Here is a 12,007-nt window from a genome sequence, read left to right as displayed (position 1 = left end):
CACAAGGCTTCTCTCAGTGTCACCCAAGGACCTGATGGCCTGCACTTAATTATTTCAAGTTATCAAGGATCAAAAATCAAAGGTCGAGTTCACAAAGAGTAGCCATCTTTACATTTTTAGAAAACAGGAGAGGAGACCAAATCTTCCTAATATAATATATAATACATCCCAGTTAGACAGACATTTCAGGCCGCAAAAAGAGGACATTTTGACCCGAGAACATGTCTAGTCCCTTAACTCCACTGTATATATCCTGTCCTTAACTCCACTGTATATATCCTGTCCCTAGCCCGTCATGGATCTCCCCCTTCACCCAAAATTCCCACGGTTATTGTCTGCCCAGGATTTATGCGTTCCAGTGCCATCTTTCCTAGATTCGTCTCTGACTCTGAACTCTCACATGCTCTGCTCTTTCAAAAAGGGGCCAATGCTGAGGTCCATTTAGAATAGATCCTTTCTATCCAGAGTCTCCTAAGGAGTCGGGCAGCAGTAGACTCGAGGACTACCCCAGCTCCGTAGACCTCTAACTAGAACCTACGGCACTTCTTTAAGGTTTTTCCTTGCCCCTGTTGCCATTGTGCTTGCACTAAGGGGGTCCAGGCTCTGGGCTCTGTAAAGCGCCTTGAGACAATTGTATTGTTCTGGCGCTATATAAATAAAATTGAATTGAATTCTTACTCAACACTAATCCATATACACTCTTACTCAACTCTAATCCATATACACTCTTACTCAACTCTAATCCATATACACTCTAACTCAACTTTAATCCATACACACTCTAACTCAACTCTAATCCATATACACTCTAACTCAACTATAATCCATATACACTCTAACTCAACTATAATCCATATACACTCTAACTCAACTTTAATCCATATACACTCTAACTCAACTTTAATCCAAATACACTCTGGCTTCTCCTTGACTCTACCTCTCACAAATCTCTGCCTAGCTTTCTCTCTCAGCCAATCCACGGTCCTCCTCAGTCTCCTTGATTAGATTATGCTTGCGTTTATACAGACCAATTCATTTAGATAACACAGATGACACTGCGGACAATTTCTATTCAGCTTTGTTGGCAAATATTCATTAACGGCTATCAATTCAAACTACTTTGGCTGAAAAAGGTTGAGGCTCTCAGTTTATTTACAAGCTGCTGTTTGAAAGATTATAGTTTATTTCATGTCAATGCAATTAAGATGTTCTGTGAACATTTTAGGAATTGGGGACTTTTAATCTTTGTAAAAACCTGTATTATTGCTGAACTACTTGAATTACGTTCAACATTTTATAAGGTTTTGTCTGGTTTCATCAGGCAGACAACACATTTATGTGTAAATTGTTTTTATTAAATAAAGCCCATACAATAAAGTCTCATTTAAATAAGTTGTATACAATACAAAAAAACACACTATATAAAATAGCTACATTACAAATATACACCACAGACTCCTGGAAAAAAATGGTAGTCCATGAAAGAGTAGTGCCTTTCGCTTTAAAGATATGGAGTTTTATATATACATACATCTATCTGTATTAACAAAGTTATATATAAAAAATGTTAAATATATCGGCAATTTCATCTAAAACACTTTTAAATATGTCTATATGTACATCATCCATGCTTATTGGCCATATACAGATTTTTGGGGGTGTGGGGTGGGGGAGTGTGGAAGGGGTGCTAATTGCCGACATAACTACTGAACCTAGTGGGGAGATTGTCCGAAGGGTACACCGTTGGCCCGGTTTTCATGGTTGGGGGTCCATTTGACAGAGTCCAGTTACAGTGCTGCGTGAGCTCGATGAGGAATGTTTTGAGGAGCACTTTGGCGAACTCTTTCCCCACGCACATGCGGGAGCCGCCGCCAAATGGGATGTAGTTAAAGCGCGAGGAGTCTTCGGAAGCCTTGGCCATAAACCGCTCCGGCTGGAAGTCCTCCTTGTTGGGGAAAGTGTCTGCAACGTCATGGGTGTCACAGATGCTGTAGATGACGTTCCAGCCCTTGGGAATCTGGTAGCCCTGTGAATTTGAGAAGAAGAGACGTGTTATTTAAAAGCGATGAGACATGGGGGAAATGCCAGCTGAAAATGTTTCCTGAGAACCTGATCTGACGCAACCTAAACTGACTCACCGAGTGGCAAACTTATACTAAACAGACGTCCTCAATGTGCCTCCACTTTTGTCTGGAATTACTAACGAAAATAAAATGTGCTTACCCCCCCCCCCTCAACAGCAACTAATTCATCCCATATTTAATCTTTTAGAAATCCACAGATGCTTGACTTACGTTGAGTTCAAATGTCTTGAGGGCCACCCGGAACCCTCCAGGAACCGGAGGGTTGATGCGCAGCGTCTCCTTGATCACACAGCCAGTGTACTTCAGCTGCTCCAGCAACTCCATGCTCGGGGTTTCGCCCTTAGAGTACAGCCCGACCTCCTCCTGTGGTCCAAAGACATAAAACATTGGTTAGCCAATAGGTCCTTCAGTGAGGCTCTGGCCATGTGGTCAGTGAATGAATGCAACATCCCCAAGTTAAAAACCCCAAAGTTATTATACCAATTTATTATAAAAATGATTCATCTAATGGAGTGTTCCTGAATAAAAAAAGAATGAGTGTTGTGGGCTCACCTTCTGTTGCAGCTCCTCTCGTACTTTCTGGACAACTTCTGGATGCAGCCCGAGGAACATCACCAGGGAGGTGGCTGTGCTGGCAGTGGTCTCATGCCCACCAAATAACAATTCTGTAGCTGCCTCTTTAATTGCCTGGGGAAAATAAATGCATTTAATTATTATAATGTAAACGAGCTAGTATTAACTGACATCTCTTCCATGAATACAGGTCATATATTAATAACAATGGAAGGGTGCAGATGAGGCTCTTACCTGCATGCTGAATGGCTCCTCGCATTTCCTGCTGTTCTCAATCAGTAACTGAAGAGCATCTTTGTGTTTGCGCTCAGTGTCCTCCTCTTGGATTTTCTTCTTAATGTTCTCTTCGATTTTGGAATGGATAAAATTGCGAGCTTTGAGCCCCTACAAAGAAGACACGGTCATAATGTCAGCGCTACAGTTTTGATTTTTTTAATGAGGCAATTTCGTTTAAAGACATTTTCTTAACGGTAAAAAAAAAAAAACAAGTTACTCACCCGATATAGTCCGCTGAAAGGCACGTCTATCGGAAGGGAAAAAAGATTCTTGATCATTTCCTCAAACGCCTCCACCAACTCCTGTTCGTCTGTCTTGATTTGATCTGGTTCGAAACCGAGCAGGATCCTCATTGCGATGCGGAACATGAGTCGCTTCATCTCGGGATACACGAGCACACACGCGTCGCGTTTAAGCCAGTCCCTCAGGGCACTCCTCACCTCCTCCTGGATAACTGGGATGTACTGCTCGAGCGCTTCCCGGGAGAACGCTTTCATTATTGCCTGCAAAATGCACGGGTTACGGATTAATTTCACGTCACTGGGGGTTATGCGCTGCCAACATGGGAAAGACAAGACAACGGCCTTCCTCGTTGGAGGAGGGCAATATGCCCTTTTATTTCTTACCCTTTTCTTGTTCTTGTGCTGGGATCCGTGCACATTGGAGAGGGTGTCTGAGCCCAGGATAGTTCTCACGGAGGCGGGCCACTGGACAGCAACAAGTTTGTTTTCGCCCAACAGAATTTGCCTTACGTTTTCGGCACCCAGTACGCGCACAGTAGGATTGCCGAAGAGGTGAGTTTTGTAGATATATCCATATTTCTGGCGCTTCATCCTTAGGAATTTTCTCCTCTAAAGTCAGAAGAAACAGACGTGTTGGATTAAGGATTGTGTTTAAAAAAAACAGCGGGAAACTCAACTGCAAGATTTAGCTAACTGTCAGTGTCTAATAACACGTTTTACTTTAGTTTCTATTAAAAGAGAAAATTGAGCAAGACGTAGACAGTGCCTGTACATACCTGAAGAATCAGTTGAAGCGTCTCGCCAATGAACGGCATGCCCATGGTACCTGGAGGCAAGGGACGGGGGCAACTTGAGTCGCGTCCACGGATCATGAAAAACTCCCACAATTTCACTGCTACTAAAAATAGCAGAACTGGAAGTACGACAGTGCAAAGGAAAGTTACAGCCAGAGAATAGAAACCCATGATGGATTTCGTAAGGGATTGCAGCCTAAGAAAACGGGAGCAGTGTTTACGCTCAAGTGAAATGTCTCAATGTTTATACGCCCTTTATATACGCTGCGTCTCGGCCTCCTTTTACCTTGTGCGGATAAATTAGTTCACACAAAGTTCATCTTTAATTGTGGTGTCATCTCGCTCCGCCCACAGGGCAGAAGCCGCTCTAAACTCTCAGCCATTTGTTACAGGCGCATTTTAATACTACCTCCTGTTGAAATTTAGACAATCCGAGGATTTAACTTTGAAAAGGTGTTAATTCCCGACACAATGGGAAGCATCCAAGGTTCTTTGTCGCGAATATTCGGTAGTTTACACTCATTACTTCGACTTAAGCACCGGCTGCAGTGTTTGGGCGGGTTTAATTGAGTTGCTTTTAAACTATTTAAATCCTCTCTTTACATAAAACATAATCCCCTGTTTAATTTAACCCATCGCCATCGAAAAAACAATCTCTTATTCAAATGGTTTAAGAGGTCTTGCTGTGTAGTTTATTTTGTGGCGCAATATTTCATTTTATAAAGTTTATATTCGTGGGAAAAGTTGAACAACTTGTTATACGATGTAGGAGACGAATTGGCTACTGACATCTGGCACAGTTAAGTGTTTCTAATCAAATCCCAGACTTTAACCTCGTTCCTAACTACCTCGCATTTACTGCCTCTCCATGTTACTAATGACAGCAGATCAGAGCGTGGAGGGACTCACTGACATAAAAAATATGATAGCTAGCTTGCGGCGGGTTCAAACTTGGGTCATCTTAAGAAGTGACAGAGCGAAGCAAGGTTACCGGTACACCAGAAGTAAACACCATGAACCACCCACCGCATTCAGAATTACTTTTTTACGACAGCCATAACGTGGTAAAAGGGCAGGCCGGGCAGTCAGTCAAGGAAGAGACAGAATGGCTCCAAATTTTACAGCAACGCATTATGGATTTCCCGTTTCTCATTCTTTGATGTGTCCCACTTTGCTGCCGGAGCGCTTGCCCTGCGTTTCACCTTTGATTCTTTGTGGGGACCACGGGCGAGGACAGGGAGAAGTCATGCATTTGACATCCACGTTGAACAGCTTCACAGGCATTCATTCATTTAGTGCCATTGACTCGGATCATATTTTTACGCACCCGCTGTAATATTTGCCTGTTAACACTTGCCTAACCGCATCGAATAACCGACCCAGGGTGAGCCGTCAAACTTTGTTTATCTAGGTGAATTTATGTTATTATGGGCTTTATCTTCCCCGGCTGGTTATCTCAACTATGTAAAATAGTTGGAGTAATTCCATGCACTCCCTACTGCTGCGCCACACAGATGCTACCTGAAGTTCAAGTGTAGTTCATTCTCACTGTAAGCGAATAAATATGGAATGAAGTATTACTACGCGTGGCATCATCCAAAAAGCCAAAAGAGTTTTTCCTTAAATCGATCGTTATTATAGCCTAATTTTACCAAGGAATTTTTTTTTATTAAAACGTTTCTATTTTATTTTTATAATTTGCTCAACACACTTGTATTTACTTCCTTTTATAGTAATGACGCGCATTTAACCAACGGTTGCCCACTTCTACCATGGAATCATCCCCTTTACCCTAACATCATGGATTTTGGTGTCTAAAATTCGCCACCCAAGTAGTTGCGGACCTGTTCACATTTTTCAAGTCGTAAGAATCTTTCCTGTGCGACTTGGTGTGTACTGAGAGAGCGCATCGTTAGCAGTACCGCGCTGGAAGCTTCTGCAATTCCCCAAGGGCTCTTCCCCACGTTCCCAAGCGCTGACCCGCGTATGACCTACAACACGGACCCTGACATCTCGATGAACTCTAGCGCAAAGCTCGCCAAGTTCACTGTCCATCAAATAACAAGATACGGGAGCCCGAGAGGCAGTAATTACAGCAGCGAGGCTTTATTATCCGCACTGTGATCTATTCATTGGCTGTCAATCACACAAATCAAATAAAAGAGGTAATTAAAAGCACTTACTGTAATCTGGTAATTGGGTCAAGTGATGAACGGCCCGTTCACTTGTATGAAAATAAACTTTAATTGGAGTTGTTAACTAGGGCGCTTGAATATCTTTATCACAACAAAAAAATGTTAACCATATTATTCTTGGATAGCAAACACAGCGAATTGACAGGTCATAAAGCAAATGATAATGAGATTATTAAATCTGTTCACAAAGCTGTAACAGCGTTTCAATGGCTTCCCAAAAGAAATCCCACGTTTTCCACTTCTTAGGCTATTTTCACTTTTTTAATCACTCTAAAAAAATCAACCATATTCATTTGTTGGTTCACCCGCTGCGACACGTGGCACGACCGAATGGCGTATTTATATGGAGATATAGCGCGGACGGATTTGATTTATGAGTTTACATGACACATAGCCCCTGTGTACGTAGTCTGAACTGCTGGCTCCGCGGGAGGGGGTCAGAAGGCTGTAGCAGAGCGGTTCACGGGAGGGTCAACGCGCCGACTCCCTAGGTGTAATTGCTCTCTGCGGTCTGTGTGGAGCAGTCCTAATGAGGTCCTCTTTTTTGTCCATGTCTTAAGTAAGAGCAATTACCTCCTAATTGTTTGCCAAACGTGTTGATTAAATGCTGCTCAACCGACGACCGCCTCTTGCGAGGAATAACCATATGTTAGTGTCTTTATAGACACCCCGAAAAGGATCTGGCGTAAACGAGTGCGTAACAATTGTCACCTGCGGGTAAAGGAGAGCTTCGGCTGGCACGAAACACATAAAAAAGGGCACCAGAATCTGTGTAAAAGCGTAGCTCAGAGGCAAAAGAAATTGGCTGGTGTTTTCTAGAGCACTTACAGAGAGACATGAAAATCGATTTTGAATGTTGTGTCATTGAATCAAAGTGTTGGTTTACTCATCTGTCAGTCAATGATTTCTGGATAGCTAAATCATGCAATTATATCACAGCACATGCAATGATTTGTTTGTATTGGCTTCTGTCATCATTTATTCACGCACAATTAACCCACACCCCACTTGAATACATCACAGAAAACCCACAATTAAATAAAGGACATTTAAGAGTTTGTTTATGTTTTTCTGGTCTTAAATGATTTTCAATACAGTTTAACTAAACGCTTGTCTCTTTTACTGAAGAAAATATAAGCAATCTTTTCACATTTATTTCTCTAACTTTGCAAATATAGTACCATAAGCTTGCTATAAAAAAGTATAAATGTGTAACTCTGAATTTGAAAATGAATACAAACATATACATATATACACATACACATCACAGATAATAAAAAGAGCTTTCAATTTGTACCGACCATAAAGGTCATGAATTTCTTTAAAGCAGTGTCACTTTCTTATTCCTTTCTTTTCTTTTCTTCCTCACTTTCTCTTTGTTCAACTTCCTGTTTTCTATCCACCATTGTCTGGTCCTTCTCAAATGCATTGTTTTTGCCAAAAGCTATACATTCTCCATTCACTCTCATGAGGGATTGAGCCTCTTCTGGTTTAAAACCATGTTTGTATCTAAAGTTGAGGAACTGTACACCACTAACTGCCTGTCTGCATGTACAGAAACCCAAGACTATGGGGTCTCCGCCCTGTCAGACATCCTTTCCTTGACATGTTTCTTTCATACAGAAACACAGTTATGGTTGTGTGTTTGCTTATCGTATGCTGACACAGGCTGCAGCCACCCAAACAATAAATGTGTGGTTGTGATGTAGTGGAAGCTCTTGGACACATATGGGACTGTACGGGACTGTCTCAGGGGTGCTTGTAGTTGAAGTGAACATGGAAGCCGTTGACGGGGTGGACGACGGGGACCGTCTGCATCCTGGGCGGCTTCTTGGTGGCCATCCTCCAATCGGTGGTGCCCAGCAGCTCCACGGCCAGGGTTTTGATGATCACCTGAGCCAGCTCCTTCCCGACGCAGCCCCTCACGCCTCCGCCGAAGGGCACGTAGCTGAAGCGGCCCTTCCCCGCCTCGTCTCGCTCCGCTCCGAAGCGTTCCGGGTCGAACAGGTCCGGGCATTGGTACACCGGGGCGGTCTCGTGCGTGTCACGGATGCTGTACATGACGCTCCACCCTTTTGGGATCTGAAATCCCTGGAGAAAAATAACATGGGATATGGCAAAATGGTATGTTTTGTGTTTATGATGCAGGACTCTTAATATGTACCTGTTACAAAATCCTGGCATCCTCCTGATGGATAGAAATAAACATTATTATCGCTTAAATTCATTACCTCTGAACTGTGTGAAAGTACTAATTTCAGAACCATCTTTTTTAACAACCCTGGGGTTAGTACTAACCTAGTTTAAATTCCTTTGACACCTCGTTAACTGAGATGGTTGACTGGGATATGCATGTTTGCAAACAAGGTAGGGGGTGGGGGGTTATTGCAGCAAGACACTGGTTTAAATGTATTCGCAGAACAACTACATTTGATCTTAGACTCTGCATCATGATCATTTTATTAAAATAGCATTTTTAATGTCAGTAAACGATGAGGATGGATGACTAGGGTAGAATACTAAACTGACAAGAGTGGCGAAGAACAGCTGCAGAAATAAAAGTCACGGAAAGCAATAGTGACAGCCAGTGGATGACTCATTTTTCCCTGAGTCCAAAAGTCACTTTGTATCACTACGTATTCCAAGAAAGAAGTAGCAACGAGCAAAGTCAGATAAGCACACTGATTAACCTGGACGTATTCCAGATGTAATATAATTTTCTTAATGCCCTACACACATTATGTTCTGGTGGCTTTTCATAATGACCTTGTTTACTATCTTGTGAATATAGTTGCGTTTGTATACTTACATCTAGTTCAAACGTCTTCAGAACTGTCCTGTAACCGCCAGAAACAGGTGGGAGAAGTCGGAGTACTTCTTTTACAACACAGTCTAAATACCGCATTCGGCTTAGTTTTTCCAAGGTCAGGTGGGGTAGATGATACCTTGGTCCAACTTTCCCGTGTATTTGGGCAGTGGCAGTAGTGCTGTGATGCTCTGCTGGAACAGACTCTAGTTTACAGTCCTTGCTCCTTTCCACTGAGTTTTCTGGTGACAGACGGGGGGAACTCATTCTACTTATAGTGCGCCCGAGTTCCGATGACTCAATTTCCGCCCGGGATTTCTGGGCTACAGCAGGATGCAGGAGCAAGAGCAGGATGAGTGACGTTGAGGCACTGGCTGTGGTGGCATGTGCGGCGAAAATTAGTTCTACTGCAGTCTCCTAGAAAGCACACACACACAGATGACGAATGAACACATATTATAATAAAACAAGTGTTGCACAAAATACACACTGCAACAAATAAGGAAACCATACCTTCAGCTCTTGGAGAGTTATATCGTAGTGGTTTTCTTTGGCACTACCCAAGATATAATCAAAAGCGTCGTTATATCCATCCCATTGTTTCTGGAGCTTTTCCTCAATCAATTTCTCCATAAAGTTATGGAGGGTATCTCTGGCTTTTATACCCTTTAATAAAATATACAAAGTCAGCGATCAGATCACGATCAGAAAAAATACTCATACTGTAAAGCTTGACAGAGGAGAAAACACAATACTGTTATACATAGGTCCTTTATATACCGATACATGTGTCTGTATAAGACATCGCTTTACTCACTTTACGGAGGCCACTGAAAGACACATCAATGGGGAGCGAGAATAGGTTATCTGTTAGTTGCTCAAACGTTTTGGAAAGGTAATCCATTTGGGTGTCCGCTGCATCCAGCCCCAGAAGCACCTGCATCGCGATACGGAAGGTGAGCATCTTGGTTGCGGCGTAGACATCAATACAACCGGGTTCTGAGCACCACTTGGCAACTTCTTTTTTGATGACATCTTGTAAGCGGGGGATATACGTTTCAAACGCGGCGTGACTGAACGCGTGTGCGAGGATCTAAGCAGATGAGAAAACGTGAAATGGTGAGCATTTTAAATATGAGATCGACACTGATAAATCTTAATTACGCAAGCTTCTTACCTTTCGTTTGCGCTTGTGAAGCTCACCGACCGAGTTGGCCAAAGTGTTAGGACCCAAGATGATGCGTGTGCTTTGTGGCCATTGCGTGGACACCAGGTTATGTTCGCCCATCAAAATCTTGCGAATGTTCTCTGCTCCGGTCACGCGAATTACTGGTTTCCCCAAAAGATGCGTTTTAAAAACACTGCCGTACTTCTCACGCCGTGTGACGTGAAAGTTTGAACCCTGTGGAGACATATTTTAATCTTAAAATTATTTTGCAGTGTTTGCAGTAGGATCAGAACACGAGTAATAAGAACAAACTTGTGCGTAAGGAGCATTTCATATAGTATGTACGCCTCTTCCCAAACGTCTTTCCAATTCCAGGAAATTTGACAGCTGATAAATTGACAGTTGGCTCCTTGCATCGTATAGTAGCATTGCCAAGACACTGCCTTCCTAGTACACTACGTAAATCACTTTACAAAATATAACACATGCGTTAGGTTACTGCGCGCGACTTTACGCACACGGGAACGTTACCTGGAAAAGCCAGTAGAGTGTTTCCCCGACTACTGGCCACCCCATGGACCCCTTAGGGATCGGTAAGTCGCTGTCTCTGTCCCTGGTGATGGACCATCGCAGAGTCCATAGCTGCTGCGATAGGGTTACGAGCAGCACAATTGACAGGAAAGACACGATGGTGGTGGTGGCGAAGAAGGACAGGGTTCCAAGTTCAAACAGGTTCATCCTCGAGGTCCCAAAAGGCAGAATTTAAATGGTGAATATTATCCGTGTTTTGGGGAGACGGGACATAAGGCAGTTGTCTTAGAATCTCTCACGATGCCCTTACAATGCCTGCAGATATCATACATTGCAAAATGGTTATCACCGTCAAAAAGCAACAGCGTACATTTCTGGTAAAACCATGTATCACGTACTCTCCAAATGTAGCACCTGTGTGCGCACATATTTTATTATCCATCTTGCAAAAAACTCAACAGCATTGACTTACTGTGTATTGACGAGTTTTTCCGCAAACAATATTCATCTGCCTGTCTCTTGACAGAGCCACAGATGCGTCGGAGAGGTCATGATCCTACTGCTCTTTATAAATAAGTTGCCATTTATGATCCACCTTCGTTGATGACGTAGGGTGTTTTGGGAAAAGTTGCTCGTTAGAGTCGAAGTCAAGTTTGTTGCCATTCATTGTCACTAGGAAATTGAGAGCGACAGGGCGGTCTGGAGTTATTAAAGACTGAATGGGAAATTCATTAACACACTATCCACCGACAGACAGGCAAGGCTATGCACACACGCATGGCATTCAGACCTTTACGCACGACTTCCGCTCCTTGCGTGGAACTAATTGAGAAGATCCGAGTAAATGTTCTTTAGCTGATGCACACATTGTCTGGCTGGTTAGATCACTTTCTTCCTATCGATAACAGATCAAGTCAGCATGCAGATTTTAAGTTTAATGGAAACTCATCAATACGTTTTTAAAATGAATGTCCCAAACACCATTAGAGACACACAAGCAAAGGTTTGTAGGTTGAGGTTCGCACCTTAGTTGATAGAACGTCCACTCCACAGTGTCTGAAAGGATGTTGGGAAATTATGCCGCAGTGCCATGACGCAGTGATGCTCGGTAACCTGTTGCGCTTGTCATCGCAGTCCAACAAATAATATCAATTAACTGATACTGTTCACCACTATCCGCACACAACATTTGTGACACTAAACTCCTATACATGGAAAACTCGAAGGACAAAATACGTTTTATCTCTGTGTTGTGACGCCAGGAATTGTTGCTTTATGTAACTGGTGTTCACCACTTTCCCTCTCAGTCGTATTGGTCGGCTTACAGGCAAAGCGCTA

General features: G+C 42.9%; 2 protein-coding genes across 5 annotated transcripts; both read right to left on the bottom strand.

Annotated features, from left to right (window-relative positions):
* Positions 1 to 1,333: 1,333 nt before the first annotated feature.
* Positions 1,334 to 7,063, bottom strand: LOC105891210 (cytochrome P450 26A1). Of its 4 annotated transcripts, none has more exons than XM_031561204.1 (8): positions 6,153 to 7,063; positions 3,952 to 4,088; positions 3,560 to 3,784; positions 3,155 to 3,436; positions 2,892 to 3,041; positions 2,637 to 2,771; positions 2,295 to 2,447; positions 1,334 to 2,026 (listed from the first exon to the last, which is right to left on the bottom strand). In XM_031561204.1, exons 2-8 carry the CDS (start codon positions 4,045 to 4,047, stop codon positions 1,688 to 1,690), a joined length of 1,380 nt encoding a protein of 459 aa, XP_031417064.1. In that variant the 5' UTR covers positions 4,048 to 4,088; positions 6,153 to 7,063; the 3' UTR covers positions 1,334 to 1,687. The 4 variants fall into 4 exon arrangements, with proteins under 4 accessions (XP_031417064.1, XP_031417065.1, XP_031417066.1 ...); XM_031561205.1 differs by having other exon boundaries at positions 3,952 to 4,073; XM_031561206.1 differs by having other exon boundaries at positions 3,952 to 4,070.
* A 476-nt stretch (positions 7,064 to 7,539) lies between these two features.
* On the bottom strand, positions 7,540 to 11,943 carry LOC105891185 (cytochrome P450 26C1-like). Its single transcript, XM_012817340.3, has 7 exons — positions 11,142 to 11,943; positions 10,670 to 10,984; positions 10,148 to 10,372; positions 9,788 to 10,063; positions 9,484 to 9,636; positions 8,974 to 9,387; positions 7,540 to 8,255 (listed from the first exon to the last, which is right to left on the bottom strand). Exons 2-7 carry the CDS (start codon positions 10,874 to 10,876, stop codon positions 7,914 to 7,916), a joined length of 1,617 nt encoding a protein of 538 aa, XP_012672794.1. The 5' UTR covers positions 10,877 to 10,984; positions 11,142 to 11,943; the 3' UTR covers positions 7,540 to 7,913.
* Positions 11,944 to 12,007: the final 64 nt, after the last annotated feature.

This window comes from Clupea harengus, chromosome 23 (genome assembly GCF_900700415.2).
Source record: "Clupea harengus chromosome 23, Ch_v2.0.2, whole genome shotgun sequence".
Taxonomy (NCBI): Eukaryota; Metazoa; Chordata; class Actinopteri; order Clupeiformes; family Clupeidae; genus Clupea; species Clupea harengus.
Note: the sequence above shows the minus strand (reverse complement) of the source record. Positions and strands in the feature narration are given on the sequence as shown.

Excerpts from the sequence above, each read along its gene's own strand:
- LOC105891185 (XM_012817340.3), bottom strand. The coding sequence starts at position 10,876 with ATGAACCTGTTTGAACTTGGAACCCTGTCCTTCTTCGCCACCACCACC. Across the intron at positions 10,064-10,147 it reads TTCACAAGCGCAAACGAAAG|ATCCTCGCACACGCGTTCAG; the intron begins GTAAGAAGCTTG and ends TCATCTGCTTAG. Across the intron at positions 9,388-9,483 it reads TAACTCTCCAAGAGCTGAAG|GAGACTGCAGTAGAACTAAT; the intron begins GTATGGTTTCCT and ends TGTGCTTTCTAG.
- LOC105891210 (XM_012817373.3), bottom strand. The coding sequence starts at position 4,140 with ATGGGTTTCTATTCTCTGGCTGTAACTTTCCTTTGCACTGTCGTACTT. Across the intron at positions 3,042-3,154 it reads CTTTCAGCGGACTATATCGG|GGGCTCAAAGCTCGCAATTT; the intron begins GTGAGTAACTTG and ends TCTTCTTTGTAG. Across the intron at positions 2,772-2,891 it reads AGGAGCCATTCAGCATGCAG|GCAATTAAAGAGGCAGCTAC; the intron begins GTAAGAGCCTCA and ends TATTTTCCCCAG.